Below are 20,772 nucleotides of genomic sequence, written 5' to 3'. Positions count from 1 at the left end.
AAAAAAAAAAAAAAAAAAAAAGAGGTAGTGCTGTGACCTTCAGTGGGGCTCAGGTAGTCTGCATCCTCATCTTCACCCCAGGTGAGACTACTCACCTGGCTGGGTATATTCCCATAAAATGAATTCCTTGCAGGCAGGAGCTGGTCTGATTCTTTCCTGATTTGTTGTCAATCCTGGGGCCTGAGTAACACATTAATAGTTCCTCACGCAATGTCTTCTGGGTGAATGAGTGAATAAGGTTAGGCCATGAGGCAGACAGAGCTTCTCAGCTCCTGAAAGTTGGCAAATGGCCCTCGGAAGGCTACACAGGGGCCCATCTGTGATGGATTAAGGGGAATGGACAGAAGCTTGGGGCCAGGAGTTGTGAGAAGCTGTATCTGATTTCTGGAGCAAGAGGAGATAGAAAATTAAAAAAAAAATCATAAGCACACATGGAGATTCTATTTTAGCCCTCATCTCAAAGATTTTCTGAAACTAAAAACATGATTTTTAAACTAAAAAAATTCAACCTATCTGTTGAATTGAAGAAAAGAAAGGTTATTGTTGGGACCTAAATCAGTGGTCTGGAAGGTCAAATGGAAGGAATATCTCAAAGCAGAGCAAAAATACAAATGATAAAAATTGTGAAGAAGAACACAAGCAACTTGAAATAGAGATCAAGGAGGCCTATCACATGGATATAGGAGTTCCAGAAAGAGAAAAAAGGAAGAGAGAGAGGGAAACCGATAATCAAATCTTAGAAGAAAAGTCGCTAAACTGAAGAAAGACTTGAGTTTGCAGATTAAAAGGCAGGATTGATGAGAAAAGACACACCCTGGGCTTAGCTTCATAAAATTCCCGAACTCCATAGACAAAAAAGACACCTAACAATCATCTAGAAAGAAAGAACAGGTTATTTACAAAGGGAAAAGAATGCGATTGGCATCAGATTTCTCATGTGTAACACCCAAAAGCCAGAAAATGAAGGAACAACATCTAGAGACCACTGAGGGGAGAGACTGCAGGGCAGGAGCCCCACGCCTCCAAAATGTCACCGCCTGCCGGGGTAAGAAACTCGGTCAACATGCAAAGAGTCAAAGAACATGTCAGCATATTCTCTCATAGATAACTTGAAGAAAATACAAAGAGTTGTAAACAAGTAATAAATGAATTGGAACAGAGATAGCAAGACAGGGGAAGAAGAATAGATGAAAGAGTAATAAAAGGTAGCATATTCAATACAAATGGTAAACTCCAAATGGACGATAGAATGGCTGGGAATGTGTGATGTATGGGCTCAGTAAGAATTCTTGTGAAAAGAAGAGGCATATTGCAAGGGGAAAATTATTAAAAATGATAAATGATCTTAGCACAATTTAGGAGTGGGAGATAGCTGGAGAAGTAAACACATTTTAGGGACCGGGGCGCTGGGGAGGGGAATAGTGAAATTATTTCAAAGGCCATAGTTTCTCGGGGTAGGGAAAGGTCATTGGAGAAATGGGGTATCTTGTCAGGGAAAATTATTTTTCATCTTGTTTTTATATAATAGGAGAGAAATATGCTTTTGATTATGAATGTTGGGAAAGGAGCAGTAACCACTAGCAGAATGTAAAACAACAGTGGACCAAATTAACAAAGGGAAGAAAGAAAGAGGGAGTACCATGATCAAACTTGTGAAACGAGAAAAATGAAATAACTAAAAAGCAAAGAAAAATGAATCGTAAAAAATAAAGTGAAAGAAAAAAACTAGTATATTAGTTATTACATAAAATGTGAAGAGGTTAACTTAATAAATTATAGAAACACTGAGATTAGGTAAAAACATGAAACATTGCTATATGTTATTTTTAAGAAATAGTTAAAAGTAAACAAAGTTAAAAATTAAAAATGATAAAGGTTAAAACAAAGGGATAAGAAAATATCAGAAAGAAGGAAGGTACAACAACATTAATAGTGGTTAAGTTGGAGTGATGGTTAAAAGCGTTAACTAGAATAAAGAGGGTAACTTATAATAGGCAAAATTTATGAAGAATCAATGATTATATAAATTAATAGGCATCAAACAATGTGGTAACTTATATGAGATAAATGTTTTAGAAACGCAAAGAGAAATTAATGAAACTGTACAATTATAGTTGATTTTTAACAAACTCTTTTCAGAATTAAGACCCCATATACAAAAAAAAAGAACATAGAGAATTGAATAATACAGTTAACAAATCAATTTAATATGTATTTCTTTCAAAGTAAAATTTCATTTTATATGTCCAAAATCAATCAGGTACTTGGCAACCAAGAAAAATTCACACAATTTTAAAATAAAGATTTTACAGGCCATATTTTCTGCTCATAATCCAATAAAACTAGATATACAAAGTTAAAAAATATCAAAAGATTCCTAAATGCTAGAAATTAAGAAACCCATTATTAAATAATCCTCAAACAACCAAAGAGGAATAGAAATTAAAATTACAAACTGTTTAAAAAATGATAAATGTAGACTCCTTTATTCTAAGACCTATAGTACCCAGCTAAAGCCGTACTCAGGAGAAAATTAATATCTGTAAATGACTTTATTGTTAAAAGGGAAAGACCTAAAATGAAAGAATTCTACATCAATTTTAAAACATTAGAAAATAACATTTAAACTCTAAGGAAACAGGAAAAATAAATCAATAGAATACAAACCAAAACAAGTAGAAAGGACAAATAAATCCAAAATTGCTTCTTTGAAAAAGTCAATAAAATTAATGCACCCCTTGCAAACCTGATTAAAGAAAAGAGATAACAAAATTATGTAAGATTAGAAATGAGAAGGGGATAAAACCATGCATACAGGAGAGATTGAAATCACTCTGTGAGAACATTGTAAGTAACTCTATGGCAACAAACCTCAAGATGAAGCAGAAAACTTGACTATGTCAATTATGGAAGAAATTGGAAAGATGATTTAAGATCTGCCATTTTAAAGTGCAGCAGGACAAGACTGTCGTGGCTGATAGTAGAATTCATCAGTGTTGTATGAGAGGAGATAAAGATGGGAGAAAGCGCCGGGGAGGGCAGAAACTGGGAGAGGGGAAGTGGAAGATGGTTGCGATAGGGAAAGAGTTTGAGACACAGCCTCCTCTAAAGTCCCTGTCTCTCCAAACGGACCCACCTTTAATGATTGCATATTTGTGTTCAACATGGACACTATCATTTGTATAGTCAAGAGCTGTTGCTTGTAGTTTGGGGTGATGGTAGAAAAACTGCCAGAATATAGGTCCCCAAACCCTTCTTCTCTCATCATGTCCTGTCCCCATGCAACCTCATGTTGGTGCTGTGAATCTGTAAGTTTAGAGATCTTTTACCTACCCATTCAGCAGCTGGCTGAGGCGAGGAAGCCCTGGGGAAGGTGGGACAAGATCACTCCAGGAGCTCTCCAGTCCCATGAGATGAGGTGAAGAGTTGGCAGGGGTTGGGGGAGATGGGGGTAGTTGGTGGGAAAAGAAAGCAATAATCTCATCCAAATCAGCTGAAATAATTTTTTATATCCAAATAGTTTTCCTCTTCTGGAGATCCAGTAAGCATGACTAAAAGACAGTTCCCAATCAGACCCAATGCTTTGGGTGGACAGTCTCAAAGGGCTTAATGAAGACAGGAGGGGATTTTTCTAGGGCAATGAATGGGGTCTCTGGTTCTGGTTATCTGTTGTTAAAATACTTTGGAAGTCTTGCCTCCATTTTGGGTAATTGAACCCCTTCTGGAAACCCAGCAGAGAACTGAAGCCCTTATCCTAATAATATAGAGGTTTTCCTGCATCATGGGATGGGACCACCTGATCTTCACACTCCCTTCCGACCTTGGGATTCTCTGAACCTCCCTGTCCTTCCTGCCTGGAAGACTCCAGCACTGAAGGGTCATCATTTTTTTTCCTTGTCCAAGAGTGGTGTGCTTTCTGGCAGATGAGAGAACAGGGCGAGAGGTTGGAGAAGAGTGAGCCTTAGAAATAGTTTCCAGACACTGTGGAACTATTGGTTTAAAACTGCACCCCTTAGTGCACATCACTGTGCACTAAGTTCTCCAGTAGCCCCAGAGCAGGTCCTCCTGATTCCAGTCATGCTACTCTCACTTTTCTGAGTGTCCTCCATTTCCTGAGGGTCTTCATGCCATCACCCAGCATGTCAAACCCCTTTGCTATGTCTGTTGCAAGGGACTTGGTGGTGTGTGTCTGGGCCTGTGCACTGCCCACCAGTTTGTAAGCATTAATATGTTGACTGTCTCTATCAGGGATCTGCAAAATACAACTTGGGGACCAAATCTAGCTTACCGCCTGTTTAATAAAGTTTTATTGACACATAGCCATAATCATTCATTTACATGTTGTCTATGGCTACTTTTATGCTATAATGACAGGGTTAAGACTTTGCCAAAGAGAATATATGGCCTCCCATCAGAAAATATTTACTATCTGGCTCTTTACAGAAAAAGTTTGCTGACCCCTGATCTATATATACATTTAAAGACCAAATGAAAGCTATTGACTGTAGTTGGGAAACCAAATTATGAAATTCATAGATAGTTGTTTGTCTTTCCACAGTCAGGGCTACCTATCTGTCTTAAATATCATACACTTCATAAAGCTTCCCGTGCTCACAAGCAAATAGAATAATGAAGTAGATTTCCCAAGCTTTTTACACATGGAACTCGGATAGTTTCCTTACCTGAAATCTCTGCTTAAAGATGCTGGTTTGATTTGTCCCAGCAATCCCATTACTGGGTATATACCCAAAGGATTACAAATCATTCTATTGTAAAGACATACACACGTATGTTCATTGCAGCACTATATACAATAGCAAAGTCTTGGAATCAACCCAAATACCCATCAGTGATAGACGGGATAAAGAAAATGTGGCACATATACACCACGGAATATTATGCAGCCATAAAAAAGAATGAGTTCGTGTCCTTTGCAGGGACATGGATGAAGCTGGAAGCCATCATTCTAAGCAAACTAACACAGGAACAGAAAACCAAACACTGCCCATTCTCACTCATAAGTGGGAGTTGAACAATGAACACATGGACAAAGGGAGGGGAACATCACATACTGGGCCCTGTTGGGGGATGGGAGGCAAGGGGAAGGAGAGCACTAGGACAAATACTTAATGCATGTGGGGCTTAAAACCTAGATGACAGGTTGATAGGTGGAGGAAACCACCATGGCACATATATACCTATGTAACAAACCTGCATGTTCTGCACATGTATCCCAGACCTTAAAGTAAAATTAAAAAAAAATAAATTTTAAAAGAGATACTGGTTTGACCTAAACTAAGAAATGCTTATCATCCATAATAAAGTCATATATAGGATTCTAATTTATTAATTCCTCCCTGCTATGGAATATCGCCTTGCCCCTTACAAAGACCACTGAATGGTCGAGACTCCTTTAGATAATTCCATGCCCCAGTTGTCCCTGTTTTGACTTAAAATCCCATCAGTGTAAAATTCTTCTCTTTGTGGTCATTAGCCTCTAGCTCAGCCACTAGAGAGCCTTCCCTTCCTAGCCTGTGTCCCCTGACTTACCCCCCTACTCTGTGTCTGCTTAGGACACTCAACAAGTTTAATTTTATAGCATCTATGATTTAGTTTAACATGCCAAGAAGATCACCTGTTAATTACCTTTCCAAAAGACTACTGTTTTTGTTTTAAGTCAACAACATTTAAAACACACTCCTTATTGCTAACTCCGGAAATCTTACTGTAATACCAACTTCCCTTAATGCCGCACAATAGGTAGTTATGGAGATTCAGGCAGAGAATGAAAATCAGCTTAGGGAAAGAAAGTTACAGGTGTGCTTGGTTCTACACAGGTGCAAGGAGAGGCAAAGAAAGTGAGTGCTGCAACTGATTGAACCAGAGCTGAGAACACAAGGAGCAGACATCAGGTCAGGCAAAGAGCATTTCTTCCCAGAACGCGGCTAGTCACCACTGGGGGCCTTCTCTTCTTCACCGCTTTTCACCGTCAGGTAGTAGATGCGGTTGGCCTCGGGGTAGGTGACTTTGCTGAGTGGGAGCCTGAAGATGGCCGGGTTGTTGGTCGTCAGGAGCAGGAAGATGATGGTGGCAAGGCAGAAGGCCCAGGTGCCTGGTGGCACGCCTACCTGGAAACAAAAGCATTGGGGGCTGAAGAAGTTTCCTAGTTTCCTGTGTTGGGCTGGGGAACCTGGGGGAAAAGGATGTGATGGGCATTGAGGATGGAGATCCTCCCTCCAGTGAAGGCATTGATATTCCCAGATTTGTGATGTCATAGTAGTTGGTCAAAGAATTTGGGGCTGGATGCAGTGGCTCATGCCTGTAATCCCAAGCACTTTGGAAGGCCAAGGTGGGAGGATCACTTGAGCCCAGACCAGCCTTGGCAACAAGGTGAGACCACGTCTCTACAAAAAAATACAAAAGACAGCTGGGCATGGTGATGCATGCCTGTAGTCTCAGCTACTCGGGAGGTGGAACTGGGAGGATGGCTTGAATCCTGGGAGGTTGGAGCTGCAGTGAGCCAAGTTTGCACCACTGCACTCCAGCCTGGGCAACAGTGCGAGACCCTGTCTTGCAAAGAAAACAAAAACAAAACAGATAATTTGAGGCACAATCAGAATCTTTCAATGATGGAGCTGCAAATTGGTCCCCCACATCCAGTCACACAGCGCCATCTGTCCGTCCGTGTTTTCTGCTGCTAGTTACATTGCAATCTTTCTACACACACACCCCTCCCTCCCCTAGAGGTACATGTATGCAATTGTCAGTCCTCCTCTGGACAACCTTAGATAAACTTTGACAGATGTTGTGTGAGCACCAGCTACCGTTATCCCCTCAATGTTCCTTTACCAGACCCCACAACCCCGTATGTCCAGAAGCTCTGGGAAGAGCACTTTGGGGTAGTGTTCAGGAGAATCCACACTTACCACTGATAAGATGTTGGAGATGGCTGCTTCCATGTATGCACAGAACAGGGCTGTGGAGGAACAAGGATCACCAGAGTGAGCTTCCCAGGGCCTTCACCCTAAGCCACTGCCATTATAGCCTAGGGAGCCCAGACCAAGAACAGAAGCCCCACCCTCTCCTGCAGCTCAGATTCTGCACCATGCCCTGACATCTGGCATGCTTGCCTGGCATTATTTGTTATCTCTGTAGATAGGTGAGGCCTGTCTCCCACCAGACTATTCATTCTTCAGGTAGAGATTAAAATTTATATTTCCTTTTGTCCCCTCCCTGCTTCTATAGTGTCTTGCATAGAGTCAGGGGTCAATAAACATCATTTGCTTGTCTACGCTGATGGTAGTGAAGAGCTAGTACAGGCTGGATGATTGTCTGTTGTGGGGGAAGAGTGGTCAGACTATATGAGCTCCTGCCAAAGTCCCTCCTATTCAAAACTCTGAGCAGCTGTGATGCTGCTTGATGTTCACCAGGTCTCACCAGGGCTGAACCTTATTGGACCCTTGAACCAGTCCCCAGGAGCCAGGCAGCTGGGTTCCCCCATGGGAGCTGGGTCCTGAGGACAGCCAGGAAAGCTTGTCCACATAGCTGGTGCCTCTGGACAAACTCCTTCTGCCCTGCAGCTTTGCTCTTTCTCCTTCTCTATCCAGAACACCTCTTCCCTCTCTGTTTGTCAACTCAAATCCTACCAGAAGTGTTGCGATAAACCCTAGCCTCCCCCTGTAGGCTTCCCAGACGATTCCAGCCACTGGAATCTGCCACTTCTCTGAAGGCCAAAGGCAGTTACAGTCTGAACCTCAAAATAACACGCACTTTTGACTTGACAAATATTTACCGGGTCCACTATCTCCATGCCCAGCCTCACGCTGGCTGCTGAGGGCGGTACAAGGAATACGGAAGTCATTCTTAGTCTCCATGCATACGTGGGAAAAAACAAAAGAGAAGCTGTTCCAGATGGTATTCTTCTGTTTCCTTGACTCTAGTTTTATTTATTAATGTCCTGTCCTGCTTCCAGAGAACACCACCAGGAGAGGAGAGCTGGTGGGAAGCTGGGGCTGGGATTGACTCTCCCTTTTGCCGTTAATAGTTATCTTCTAGGGCAAGTTAATTAGCCCCTCTGAGCCTCATTTCCTCATCTGTAAAATGGGCCAGGCAGGCTATGCCTGGTGGTATTCTTGAGGGGATTAAATGAGTTCATATATTTATATAACAGGGTATGGTGCTAGGATACAGGTGTATGAGAAGGACTATGGCTGATTTCCCTTCTGGCAGCATATTCTGTATTTACTCTATGGAAATCGAGCTTGCATAATGTTGTTATGATTTTTAGTGCTCCTGGTACATCACCTCACTGGATCATTCCAATAACCTTTGTGGACGCTGCAGTCTTAGTAATTATTTGTGCAATTACTTCTCTTCTGCTAGGCTGTGGCTTCATGAGGATGTAGTCACCATGGTAACTTCTATGCCTAGACTAGGTCCTGGCACTCGATGGTGCTGTATAAACGGTTGTTGAATGAGGAGTTATAGAGAGCAGGAATGCTGTCATTAGCACACAGGGAAATGCATATGTGATTCCCTTGTAAACTTTACAACACTGTGTAAGTGTAACACCATTAGGTGGTTGTGATCCCATTTGACAGAAAAGGGACCTAAAATCCCAGCTGTTAAGGGCAGCACTGGCATTAGGACGCAAGCCATTGGCCTTTCTGTCACTGCTGAACAGTATTGATTAGTGGTTCCCATGGGTTTCACAGAAACAAGAGGGGAAGGAGTAGCCAGAGTAACCTGGTTGTCAGCTTTTCTGAACACCTACCACAGATGAGGGCCAGCAGGTGAGTCTGCCAGGTGAGGGCATAGAACATGCCCCCGATGGCGATGCAGGAGAGGACGCAGTTGTAGCTCCAGAGGCCTGTGTAGATGGTCTTGAAGGGCGTGGCCATGGACAGGGCTGTGGGACAAGGTGTGGTATTTCTGTCTGATTCTGGGCCACAGAACAAAGACCACCCTGGGGCTGGTGCCAGGTCTCAGGGTGGCCTCCATACTGTTGATCACCCCATATCTCCAAACCTGCCCATCAAAAGAGCCTCTACAAATGGCATCTGGTCTTAGGAAACCTTCAGTGAGAAGAGAACAGTGGTTTCCAAATCAGTTATCAAAGCCACAGGCTTTACTTGGAGGTCTGACTATTTCCTCCTAGGTGAGAAGAGGCAAGGAGGTGGGATTCTAGGCCCCATTTTACTCCTTTGACTACGGCAACTACAGTCTTAGCAAGAAAGATTCCAAAAAGCTTTAGAAGATTTAAAAAAAAATTTGTAAAAAGTTGTTTCGAATGGTCCAGTAAAATATTTCTTTACCCTTATGGATATATGTAGATAAAGGAATGATACAGCAGAAGGAGTAAGATGTGAGCAGTGGGTACATCTGGGGAAAGAATTTACAGATGCCTCATATTTTTATTTTTACCATTTTTTGATGAGTTGAAAATTATTTCCAAATAAAAAATACTTTTAAAAATTTTGCTTCCAAAAAATCTTTGAAAAATATTGGAAGAAGTCCAAAACAGGCTCCGACTCCCAAGGCTACTACCCAATCTCTGACTGCTGTCAGAAAGAGCAAATACCTATCGAAATGTGTGTACATACATATACATAGGTAACAATATTCAAGCACATTTGTCAAATGGCAATCCAGTGTTTGAGAACAATTTTCTTTGTATCTCACCAAAAATTTCAAAGTGCTGGGCCATTTATGATGTCACAGTTGCTCTTGGTTACTGCTCCCGCCCCCATCCCTGTGTCCCTCTAGCTGCCCTCAGCTCCAGGGGCTCAGTTTGCAGGCCAGCTTTGTTCTTACCCCTTTGCATCTCTCCATGTTTTTGTTTGTTTGTTTGTTTGTTTGTTTGCTTTTCTTCTTCTTTTTTTTTTTTTTTTGAGACGGAGTCTCACTCTATTGCCCAGGCTGGAGTGAAAGTGGTACGATCTTGGCTCATTGTAACCTCCGCCTCCTGGGTTCAAGCGATTCTCCTGCCTCAGCTTCCTGAGTAGCTGGGATTACAGGTGCCCACCACCATGCCCAGCTAATTTTTGTACTTTTTAAATTTAATTTAATTTTATTTTTTAGTAGAGATGGGTTTTCATCCTGAGCTCAGGTCATCTGTCTGCCTTGACTTCCCAAAGTGCTGGGATTACAGGCGTGAGCTACCATGCCTGGCTCCCTGAAAGTATTTAAAACTCCAGGGAAGAGAATGTCTGGAAGATTTGCTGTATGTAGGGGAGAAGTGACCTCAAGTGAATTATCCTGAGGACCTGAAGAAAGGGAGCTCTGTCCTACCTGCTAGCAGCCCCACGATTGAGCCAATGGCTGCATGCAAGCAGATGAGTGGCGAGGAGATGAACAGAGCCACCAGGAACACACCGCCTGTCCAGGGATTGTCACAGCCATACACCTGACCGACCCCAACAGGGATGGCTTGTAAGAGCTGCAAAGTTAACAGAATACAGGTCACTGGAGCATAGACCAGTAATGCAAAACCAGACTCAGGGCCAGATTTGATCCATTCCTTGGGGGAGTAATGGAGTGGAACAGGAGGATGACTGCACCTTCCAGTGTGGGAGAGAACATGGGAGGCATGAGCTGAAACAAACAGCTCCTCACTCCACCACCCAGCAGGCATCTGAGCATCCCTCATGCAAAGCCAGGGCCCCCAACATGGGCTGGGCGTGGATGCTTCTGAGGAACATATGGCTTCTGCTTTGAGGGGACCAGAATGCACCTCCTCCCTAGAATGCCACTGGGAGTTTCAGGGCTCTTGGGGATTTCCTCTAGACCTTCTGAAAGCCATACAAATATTCTAGGAATATTGAAAATATAATAGGCCATTTTGATATATGATTTGACTAAAAGTCACCCAGCCTGTTGGTAGCCAAGTACAGACTAGAGGCTCTGAGCTTGACCCCTAGCTCAGGTCTGAGGTCTTTGTCACCCTTGCTGTCTCTTTGTCAAGCCACTGCTGACACATCCTCTTTGCTGGCCCCTGGCCATTCACAGCTACCCAGGGGGTTGTGAGCCCTTGGAAAGGAGGAGTAGGTGTGTCCCCTGCTCACGAAGACTGCATAGCATTGTGGAAAGGTAGTATGTGGAACATCTGGAGAATGGCCTGAAGTCCAAACATCCCTGAGCCTGAGAGTAACTTGGTGGTGCTGGAATTGGGGAGGATTTGTTTGGCAATGCTGTTAGATGGCTTGTCTTTGGCCAGGCTGAATTGTGGATATCTTTGGAGTCCTTTGAGGGCAGAAGAACAAAGGAGGGAGAATGGCGGGGCAGGCAGAGCACTGGCCTGGGAGTAGAGGGCTCCAGCTTCCATCAGGGCTCTGCACAGTTCATTGTGTGGCTGTGAGCATGTCACATCCTCGTCTATAACATGAGGAGGCTGGCTTGGCAGATGATCTTCCAGCTTTAAGACTCTGTAGTTCTTTTCATAATTGCCAGGTCACATGACCTCTGTGAGGACAGGGCCCTTTATGTCCAGGTACATCATAGGTGCTTAACAAATAGGAATTGATTAGGTCAGTGGTTCCCAAACTTTGCTGTACAGTAGAAACCTCTGGGAATCTTTAAACAAATACTGATGGCCAGCTCTTCCCTAGACATTCCGATGTAATTGATATGGGGCATGGTGGTGCTCAGGTGAGTCTGGCATGCACTGGAGATGAGTTACAGATGATCCACTGTCGATGTTGCCATAGATGCTGGGAATAATTTAGTTTCTCCCTTTGGACCAGATTTTGTACTTTTTTGACAATTTGATTTAATTCTGGAATAAGTATGATTTCTTCAGGGAGTAGTATTTGAAGAGCCTAGAGGGTTCTTAAGCTTTGCCCACTCTTGTATCTGAATGAATGGCCTTTTAATAACCGAATGCTGTTTGGACCAGAGTCTATAATCTTGTGAAAGGAATGGCAAGGGTGGGGTGCTCAATCATATTTATAGAAACCCAGAAAACACTTTGTACCAGACCGGGGAATTCAGCTTAAATGTTGGGAACAGGCTGGAAGTCTACTTAATAAATACCCCATGATTGCCAAGATCTGAGGAATGTGGGATGCTGAGGGGAGTTCACGTCCACCTTTCCATCTGGGAATGCAGATTTTAAGCTCAAGCACTCAAGAATGAGAGGAATGAGGGAATGAGGAGTCTTGCAACGGAGCCTGGGTTTAGAATGAAGCTTCCTCCACTGGGATCCACATTTCAGCCTGGTAAGCTATTCACCAGGCGGCCTTCCCTTCCAGCACGCTGCTCCCAGGCCGCAGCTGACACCCTGGGTGAAGGGCAGTCAGGTGTGCCATGGAAATTTACTGAGCACCAGGCCTTCTCCACACTCCTCATAATTCTTATGTAGCAACAACAAGCCGGTTAAACAAAAAGAAAGGCCTTGCTCTGTTGTTTCAAAGAGAAAGAGGGAAGTGGCATTGATTCTTCAAAACTCAGATCCAGAAGGTGGAAAGAGAAGGAACGTGGTTGTCAGAGTGGTGGGCTGGTGGGGTGTTAAGGGGGTGGGTATGGGCCTCAGGATGCCTGGGTTTGGTTCCTACCACTTTCTAATTGCTTATTTTGAAGGTGAACAAGAGGCATCTTTTCTCTGTGACCCATACCACACTGGTCCCCTCAGTGTTGGGTTGTCTGGCCTAGCAGTGTGGAATCGGGGCTTGGAGAGACTTTCTTCCTGCTGGTGCCACACGTGCCCTTGGCCATTACTTGGGCAATACCTCATGCATAGGGATCAGGGACAGCCCGTGGCCTGATTGTCAGACGGCCTGTCACCGATGCTCCTGGCAGAATTTTGAGTGTTGTGCCTGTTCCTGCTCTGCCTGTTTTCCACCTGAGAAGGTGGGCTTTCCCTTAAATGCAGAGCTCTGTCTTTTCCATGTTCTTGGGTTTATGCCCTAACACTGCCACTCGTGCCCCAGCCCCAGCCTCAGACACAACTTGAAAAGGTTTTGCATTGTTTGCCACAGTGTTAACAACCACGGCTGGGGAAGGAAGCATTTCCTTTTCTGCTGGGTTTAGGTTTAGAGTGTGGCTGTCCCTGGAGGACCCTGGAGTGGTAGCTCCAGAGCTGAGCACAGCAGCAGGCTACACTGAGGTTGCAGCATGCCTAGACGGGCAGGACTCAAGCATCGTATCACACAAACAATATCTGAGGACTTTTAGGTTATGATAGCAAATATTCAAAAGACTATTGCAGAAACAATAGCCTGAATTGCTCTAGAAAGCAGACTGGAACCAATGGGTGAAAGATAAAGGGAGATGGATTTCTGATGAAGGTAAAGAATACCCCAACATGACAGGGTGGATTGCACCAATAAGTAGGGGATTTTGCCTCACTGGGATTGTTCAAGCTGCATGTACATGTCCTGCCTTGGACTAGGCAGGTGATGGTTCAAAGCTTAGGCTTTGTGTCAGGCTGCCTGGGGTTTAAGAACAGGCACTATCTGCAGTTGGACTTTGGGCAACTAACCCTCTCTGTGCCTTAGTTTTCTCACCTATAAAATAGTGATAATGGTGGTACCTACAGTATTAGGTTAAATTATGAGGGCTAAATGAGTTAATATGTCAAGGGCTTGGAACAGTATCTGATACATAGTAAGCTTGCTAAGTATTAGCTATTAGCTATCTCTGTTCATTAACAAGGCCAAAGTTTTACAATTCTATATATTTAATCTTATGTTAGATCTTCACTACATTCCTATATCTTCAATGTCTAGAGATCAGCAGAATAAATGAATATGTACATTTACCACAAAAGGACAGAAAGCAGGGTTTCTCCCCTTTGGCCCTATTGACACTTTGTTCTGTATTAGTCTCTGCAGGGGCAGGGGGAAGCTGTCTTGTGCATGGTAGGATGTTTGGCAGCGTCCCTGGCCTTTACTCATTACATGTCAGTGGCACCTCTCTAGTCTTGACAATAAAAATGTCTCCAGACATTGCCTAATGTCTCCAAGGGGCAAAATTATCCCTGCCTGAGAACCACTAAGAGAGAAAGTATATAAAAATTAACCCTCTGCCTTCTATGCTAATGCATTTAAAATCCCAATTTTAAATGTTTATTTTAGTATCTTGCCCCTTTATCTGACTATACGTTTTATCTAATATCTTTTACTCAACTACCACGATTCTGTACTGTCAATGCTTATCTGTTCACTTGCGTGTTGGAGTTTCCCTGTATAGAATGCAGGCTTCGTAAGAGCAGGATGTCATCTTTGTGTGTTCTCAGTATCTGAAACAGTATCCAGGCCACGTTACTTGTTCAATAAGTACTTGTTGAAAGGATCTATGGACATGGCAGCAACCTTTTCTGATACCCTGCTGAGGCCCATCATCTGGCAGAGATGTTTCTAGAGAAGCTGAGAGCATGGGTCATCCACAAATTGGTTGGCAAGAAGGCCTGCAGTGGAGTATGGGGGTCTCAACTCATCACCACTGGGTAACTTACCAGGGGCATTTCCATTTCTGTCCAGGTGATATTGGGCACTGAAGACACAGGCTCTACCAGTGTTGTGGGGAAGAAGAGGTTGTAGTGGCCTGTGGCTGCAAGGTACAAGGTGACTGCAATGTTGAAGGGCAGCGTGAAGACTGGGAGGTCCCACTTGCTGAAGATGGAATTCAAGGCACTAGAAAGAACTGGGCTGCAGATGGAAGAGACAAAGGGTTAATCCCTGTGATATCCTGAGGTCTACATTGTCTCAGCAGCTCTGGCCACTGTATCATCCACTGACTCCTTTCCTAGGCACAGCATTTCTGGCCCCCTTGAGACTCCAGGGTTCCACTGATCTGGGATAGGGAATAAGGTATTCAATTTCAGCTCTTACCTTTTTTTCTTTTCTTTTGCCAATTTATTGTCATCTGCTTCATAAGCTTACACCACTGAGAAACAAAATTTAAAAATATCGTAACTTATTTTGAGTAAAACACTTTATAAAATAATGGAAATATTTCCTTGTTTTTTAAACTGAGAAAACTAAACAAAACATGACCCTTACAAAATGTAGTGTGTTGCCTTTGAATCACCAAGGTGTACAATGACTATTGTTCAGGGCTGTGATAACATTTTAGAAGACTGACCTAGGAAGAGGCTGCAATGGCATATGGGCAATTTGCAGGTCTAATTTCAGCAAAAATACTTGGAGCTACTCTGGAAACTGCCAGGGGAAAAATAGGACCTTCAGTTGTTTTACCCTCTGTCTTCTTCACCTTTTCCTTGGAAAGAGAATGGATGTTGGAGACAGACAAAGCTTAGTGCAAATCCTAACTCACTCCTATGGGTACAGGCTGAAGGAACATTGTTAGGTAATTAATCTCTCTTAGCTTCAGTTTCCTCTGGAAGGCACCAGCCACCCTAGACACCCAATACCCTACATCACCCATAATCAGTGACCTGCTGGGCAAAACCTGAAGTCGCATGATTTGTTTAAATGGTCTGCTTTTAATGAATGACCATGAATTTCAAAAAGGCATTTAAGACTTCCTGAAAACCCTCCTACACATCCCTTGCCAATTAACTCTCCAACTTACTGAGACAAGTATTTCACATTTTCACCTTTCTCCTCAAATCTTTACTGTCTGCTTCCCTTTAGCCTCAGCCAACCACCTGGCTTTACTTCATTAAGAAAATAGAAGTGACAAGATGAGAAAGGCTTGTTTTCCCAGCCATAAAATCCACACCCTGTCTGCTTTCTTCCCATATACTCTGCCTCTCTGCCTTTTTCACATAATTGAAGCATCCCTGCTCCTTCATCAGGGCAATTCTTTCCCTTTTCTTTGGATCTAATCTGCCTCAGGGACTTCATTCCTGTAATTTTCTCCTTTCTCTCCTACAGCTTCAATCTCTTCTTTTTCTTCGGATCATTCTTATCAGGATATAACATGCTCTAGTATCTTCTACCTTTAAACATCTTTAACCTGATGGCCACTCCAGCTGTGGTTCCATTTCTCTGCTCCCTTCAGGGCAATATCCTTCGAAATAGTTGGCTTTCTGTGTTGTCCCCAATCTTTTCCTCCTAGTCTTTCCCAAACCCACTTCAATCAGGTGTGTGCCCTCATTACACCATGGAAATGGCTCTTGTCCATTTCACCAATGGCATCTATCTTGCCAAGTCCATGGTCATTCCCCATTGCTTTGATTTGACAGTTGGACCTGCCCACCACATTGAAATACTTTCTGTCTGGGCTACCATGACCCTCGATTTTCTTAGTTTTCTTCTTGCCTGCTCCTTCTTAGTCTTTTTTGATGGTTTTTCCCCTTTCTTGCCAGACTTCTAAATGTTGGAAAAGCATATGACTCTGTCTTGAATCTTTTCTCTCTCTCTCTTAAAAAATCTTCTCTGTTGGGTGATCACCTTTAGTACCATAGATGAAAGCTTCTGTGTGCGTCCGCCTCCCGAATCTTGATCACATCACTGTGTTCCAGATTTGTACATCCAATTACCTTTACAACATCTCTAGTTGGAAGTCCATAGTATAATGTGTCCAAACAGAATTCTTGATTTGTATCCTGTCTCCTGCCACCAACTGTCAGGCCTCTGAACCCAAGCTCAGCCATCATATCACCAGTGACCTGCACGTATACATCCAGATGGCCTGAAGCAGCTGAAGATCCACAGAAGTGAAAATAGCCTTAACTGATGACATTCCACCATTGTGATTTTTTCTGCCCCACCCTAACTGATCAAAGTTCTTTATAATCTCCCCCACCCTTAAGAAGTTTCTTTGTAATTCTCCCCAGTCTTGAGAATGTACTTTGTGAGATCTACTGCCTATCCTAAAACCTATAAGAACTAATGATAATCCCACCACCCTTTGCTGACTCCTTTTTTGGACTCAGCCCACCTGCACCCAGGTGAAATAAACAGCCATGTTGCTCACACAAAGCCTGTTTGGTGATCGCTTCACACGGACGCGTGAAACAACAACCAGTTCTTCTCTTGGTCTTTTGTATTAACCCAGGTACTCGGGCACATTATAGGAGCGTATTCGATTTTCTTTTCTTTTCCTTTCCTTGGTATTCCACAACCTCCCAACAAGTTGTGTTGCCTCTGTCGTCTTTAAAATATACCCCAGACCCACTCACTTCTTACCATGTTCATGAATATTACTCTAATCTAAACACTGTCATCTCTGTGGGGTTTTGTAGCAGATAATTGTGGATTATTGTAGCAGATGCTTCCAGCATCTACTCTTACTCCAGTTAAAATCTGTTTCCATCCTGCAAGCAGAGTGATTTGTTTAGATTTAAACCATATCCCATTACACCTCTGCCTAAAACTCTCCAACTGCTTTCTATCACAGCCGATATAGAAATCAGTCTTACTGGGTCTTCAGGGTGTACCTGGTCTGACTCTCATCGAGTCCCTGCCCTCCCCTCCTGCCACTCCTCCATCCTTCATTGGGCTTCTGCCACACCATTCTTGTGTTTCTTCCTAGAATACACCACACTTCCCCATTTGGGGGCTGCTTCTGCCTGCAACATCCTTCACCCACATCTTCAGATAACAGATGCCTTCTTATCATTTAGGCGACAGCTCAAATGTCCCCTCTGCAAAGTTGTCTTCTCTGATCACACATGTCTGGAATCATTTGCTGTCCCATTTAGCCTCTCTTGCTTTCCTCAAAGCACTTATCATGTCTTGATCCCTTTTATTAACTAGTTTATAAGTTTATTTCTGTCTTAGCCAAGAAGAATGTTAGCTCCAAGGGAATAGAGACTTTTCCTTGTTTACAAATATTCCCAGCATCTAGGATCAACCTTTCACTCAACAAATAGTTTCAGGCACTCAACAGATACTTGTTTACTGAACCAACCTGGAAAATGGCACTACTAATACCTACCCTATGACTTGAATTTCAGGGGCCCCATAGATGGATTGATGAATGCACTGGAGTAGTAGCACAGAGCCCAGGGTGGGGTGCTCAGTGTTTTTTGTCCTTTAAATTGGGAAGTGGGATGGGGGCACTGAAGTCTAATTGCCAGCCAGTGCAATGTGGCTGAGGAGCTGTGCTGAGGGGCTTAATCTACGTAGTTTTAAACCAAATGTATGCAAATGAAGGCAAGTTCTCCTTTTCACAGGCGGGAATGTGGGGGGCATTAAGAAAATCCCCATAGGCAGGGCGCGGTGGCTCAAGCCTGTAATCCCAGCACTTTGGGAGGCCGAGACGGGCGGATCACGAGGTCAGGAGATCAAGACCATCCTGGCTAACACGGTGAAACCCCGTCTCTACTAAAAATTCCAAAAAACTAGCCGGGCGAGGTGGCGGGCGCCTGTAGTCCCAGCTACTCGGGAGGCTGAGGCAGGAGAATGGCGGAAACCCAGGAGGCGGAGCTTGCAGTGAGCTGAGATGCGGCCACTGTACTCCAGTCCGGGCAACAGAGCGAGACTCCGCCTCAAAAAACAACAACAAAAAAAAGAAAATCCCCATAGAAATGACTGTCTTGGCTTTTTGTCCCAATGGATTAAGAAAGAAACCCTAAGAAGAAAACTAAATTGCCCAGAATGCTTAATGTAGTAATTTATTTGCAAGCACTACTAAAAAGCAATAAAACAGTACTTAAGCTAAATTAAACTAACTGGTTTTAGTAACTGCAGACTTTGAAACCAAAGAAAGGCATTTACTTCTTAGAGATGTTAAAAATAAATCATTCTGTCTGATTTATTGCTGAGAATAGGAATTAATCACCCTGTTTGAGGGAAGTTGAGAACAGGGTGGTATACACATGTGAAGTCAGGGTCTGGGGGACAAAGGTTCACCATGACAGTGAGCACACTGCAGAGACTCTGAGATGCTCGACAGACCTGCTGTAAATTCACGTGAACTAAGGATCACATGTGTGAATGGCCCAGCAACCCTTCACTCGGTGAATATTTGTTCCTAACCCCACTTTCATCGTGACCTTCTTATTTCATCTACAATATGAGGTGATTGCCCAGCAAGATCTCAACCGATACTTCCAGTTCAAAGATTCTATGCTTTACATATAAATATTCTGTTCCAAGAAAGCTCTCTGCTTCTATCACAAGCAGGTTTTCAGCTTTTAGGTCTTGGTTAGGCCACATAATAGACAATTCCCATGCAACCTGTGGTTTAATAGTCCATATTGGATTTGGAATGTCAGCATCAAAAACTTCCAAAAAGTACAACTTGCTTCAAGTGACTTAATCTCTGCATGCCTTGGTCTTCCCTTCTGTAAACTATGGGCAAATGTAGCAGTGCTTAGCACTGCATAAGCCCTGCTTAGCACTATGTCAAGCAAGCAGGAATAACTTCAGAAATGCTGACCTTTATTACTAAGAATGTCATTCAGCAAGATTACCATTGCAATAAAGCACAAGTTGTCTTGTTGATTTAAAGAATCCTCCTGGCCAGGTGCGGTGGCTCATGCCTATAAGTCCAGCATTTTGGGAGGCTGAGGCAGGCGGATCACGAGGTCAGGAGATCGAGATCATCTTGGCTAACACGGTGAAACCCTGTCTACTAAAAATACAAAAAATTAGCCGGGCATGGTGGCGGGTGCCTGTAGTCCCAGCTACTTGGGAGGCTGAGGCAGGAGAAGGGTGTTAACCCAGGAGGTGGAGCTTGCAGTGAGCCGAGATTGTACCACAGCACTCCAGCCTGGGCGACAGAGAGAGACTCTGTGTCAAACAAACAAAATAATCCTCCTTATTCCATATCTCCAAATGACCCCCTTGTGTTCCAAGAGAACTCATGGGCTTTCACGGTGTCAGACAAGCTAGCCTGGCTGTGAAGGGGCTGGGCCCCACATGTGTATGTCCTGTCTCTGGCCAGTGTAAGACACACAAATGTCTTGGGGCCCCATGGAGCTGTGAGCAGAAAAAATGAGGTGCCTCACCAGGCCATGGCTGTGAAGGTCACAGGAAACAGAAGCCACCAGTAGTAGTCTAACTTCTCTGAGAACACGGAAATCAGCAGTCCCACCAGCATCCCATTGTACCCATGGAGTCCTGAGGCAATGGCAGACCTGGCAGGGAAACAGAGTAACTTTGCATTTGAAGTTGGTGATGTTAGTGGGTCCCTCCCTCCTGGTGCTTTGAGGATATGCTTCATTTAGATGATTCCTTTAATAATAATCCTCAGAAAAAAGTGAGTTCACTCAATGAATATTGGGCAGTCACATAGCTGCCAGCACCTTTCCTGATAAAACACACACCTGCATCCTCTCCTTGTCTTGCTGATCAACAATTAAAATTATGCACTTTTTCTGTGGCGAAACTCTTCTTTGCTTATCAGAGGAGACTTAGACTGCTAAGTATAGGGGGAAATATAATAGAAACCTGAGGTGTGACACAAGGAAGTGTGTGGGAGTTGGGGAGAGAAAGGGAGAGAGAAGAGAGGGAAGGAGAAAGAGTGTTATGATTACATTGTGTAAAATTCTCTGTAGTTGGCCAGGCACAGTGGCTCATGCCTGTAATCCCTGCGCTTTGGGAGTCCAAGGTGGGAGGATGACTCGAGCCCAGGAGTTCAACCAGCCTGGGCGACATGGTGAAACCCCATCTCTGCTAAAATACAAAAAGTAGCCAGGTGTGGTAGTGCATGCCTGTAGTCCCAGCTACTTGGGAGGCTAAGGTGGGAGGATCACTTGAGCCCAGGAGGTTGAGGCTGCAGTGAGCCAAGATCTCACCATTGTACTCCAGTCCGGTGACAGAATGAGACTCTGTGTCAAACAAACAAAATAATCCTCCTTATTCCATATCTCCAAATGACCCCCTTGTGTTCCAAGAGAACTCATGGGCTTTCACGGTG

The 20,772-nt window shown here is 43.7% G+C and overlaps 1 protein-coding gene across 1 annotated transcript in view; it reads right to left on the bottom strand.

Annotated features, from left to right (window-relative positions):
• Nucleotides 1-20,772, bottom strand: part of SLC14A2 (solute carrier family 14 (urea transporter), member 2) — a 459,240-nt gene that overhangs the window by 30,482 nt on the left and 407,986 nt on the right. The window contains exons 6-11 of the mRNA XM_011949331.1: nucleotides 19,862-19,990; nucleotides 14,453-14,645; nucleotides 10,291-10,438; nucleotides 8,774-8,908; nucleotides 6,927-6,976; nucleotides 5,954-6,128 (exon numbers count right to left, since the gene is read on the bottom strand). Of these exons, the coding sequence (XP_011804721.1) occupies nucleotides 5,954-6,128; nucleotides 6,927-6,976; nucleotides 8,774-8,908; nucleotides 10,291-10,438; nucleotides 14,453-14,645; nucleotides 19,862-19,990 (830 nt within the window). The remainder of the gene's footprint in view (nucleotides 1-5,953; nucleotides 6,129-6,926; nucleotides 6,977-8,773; nucleotides 8,909-10,290; nucleotides 10,439-14,452; nucleotides 14,646-19,861; nucleotides 19,991-20,772) is intronic.

This window comes from Colobus angolensis, unplaced genomic scaffold, assembly GCF_000951035.1.
Source record: "Colobus angolensis palliatus isolate OR3802 unplaced genomic scaffold, Cang.pa_1.0 Scaffold299, whole genome shotgun sequence".
NCBI classification, from domain to species: Eukaryota; Metazoa; Chordata; class Mammalia; order Primates; family Cercopithecidae; genus Colobus; species Colobus angolensis.
Note: the sequence above shows the minus strand (reverse complement) of the source record. Positions and strands in the feature narration are given on the sequence as shown.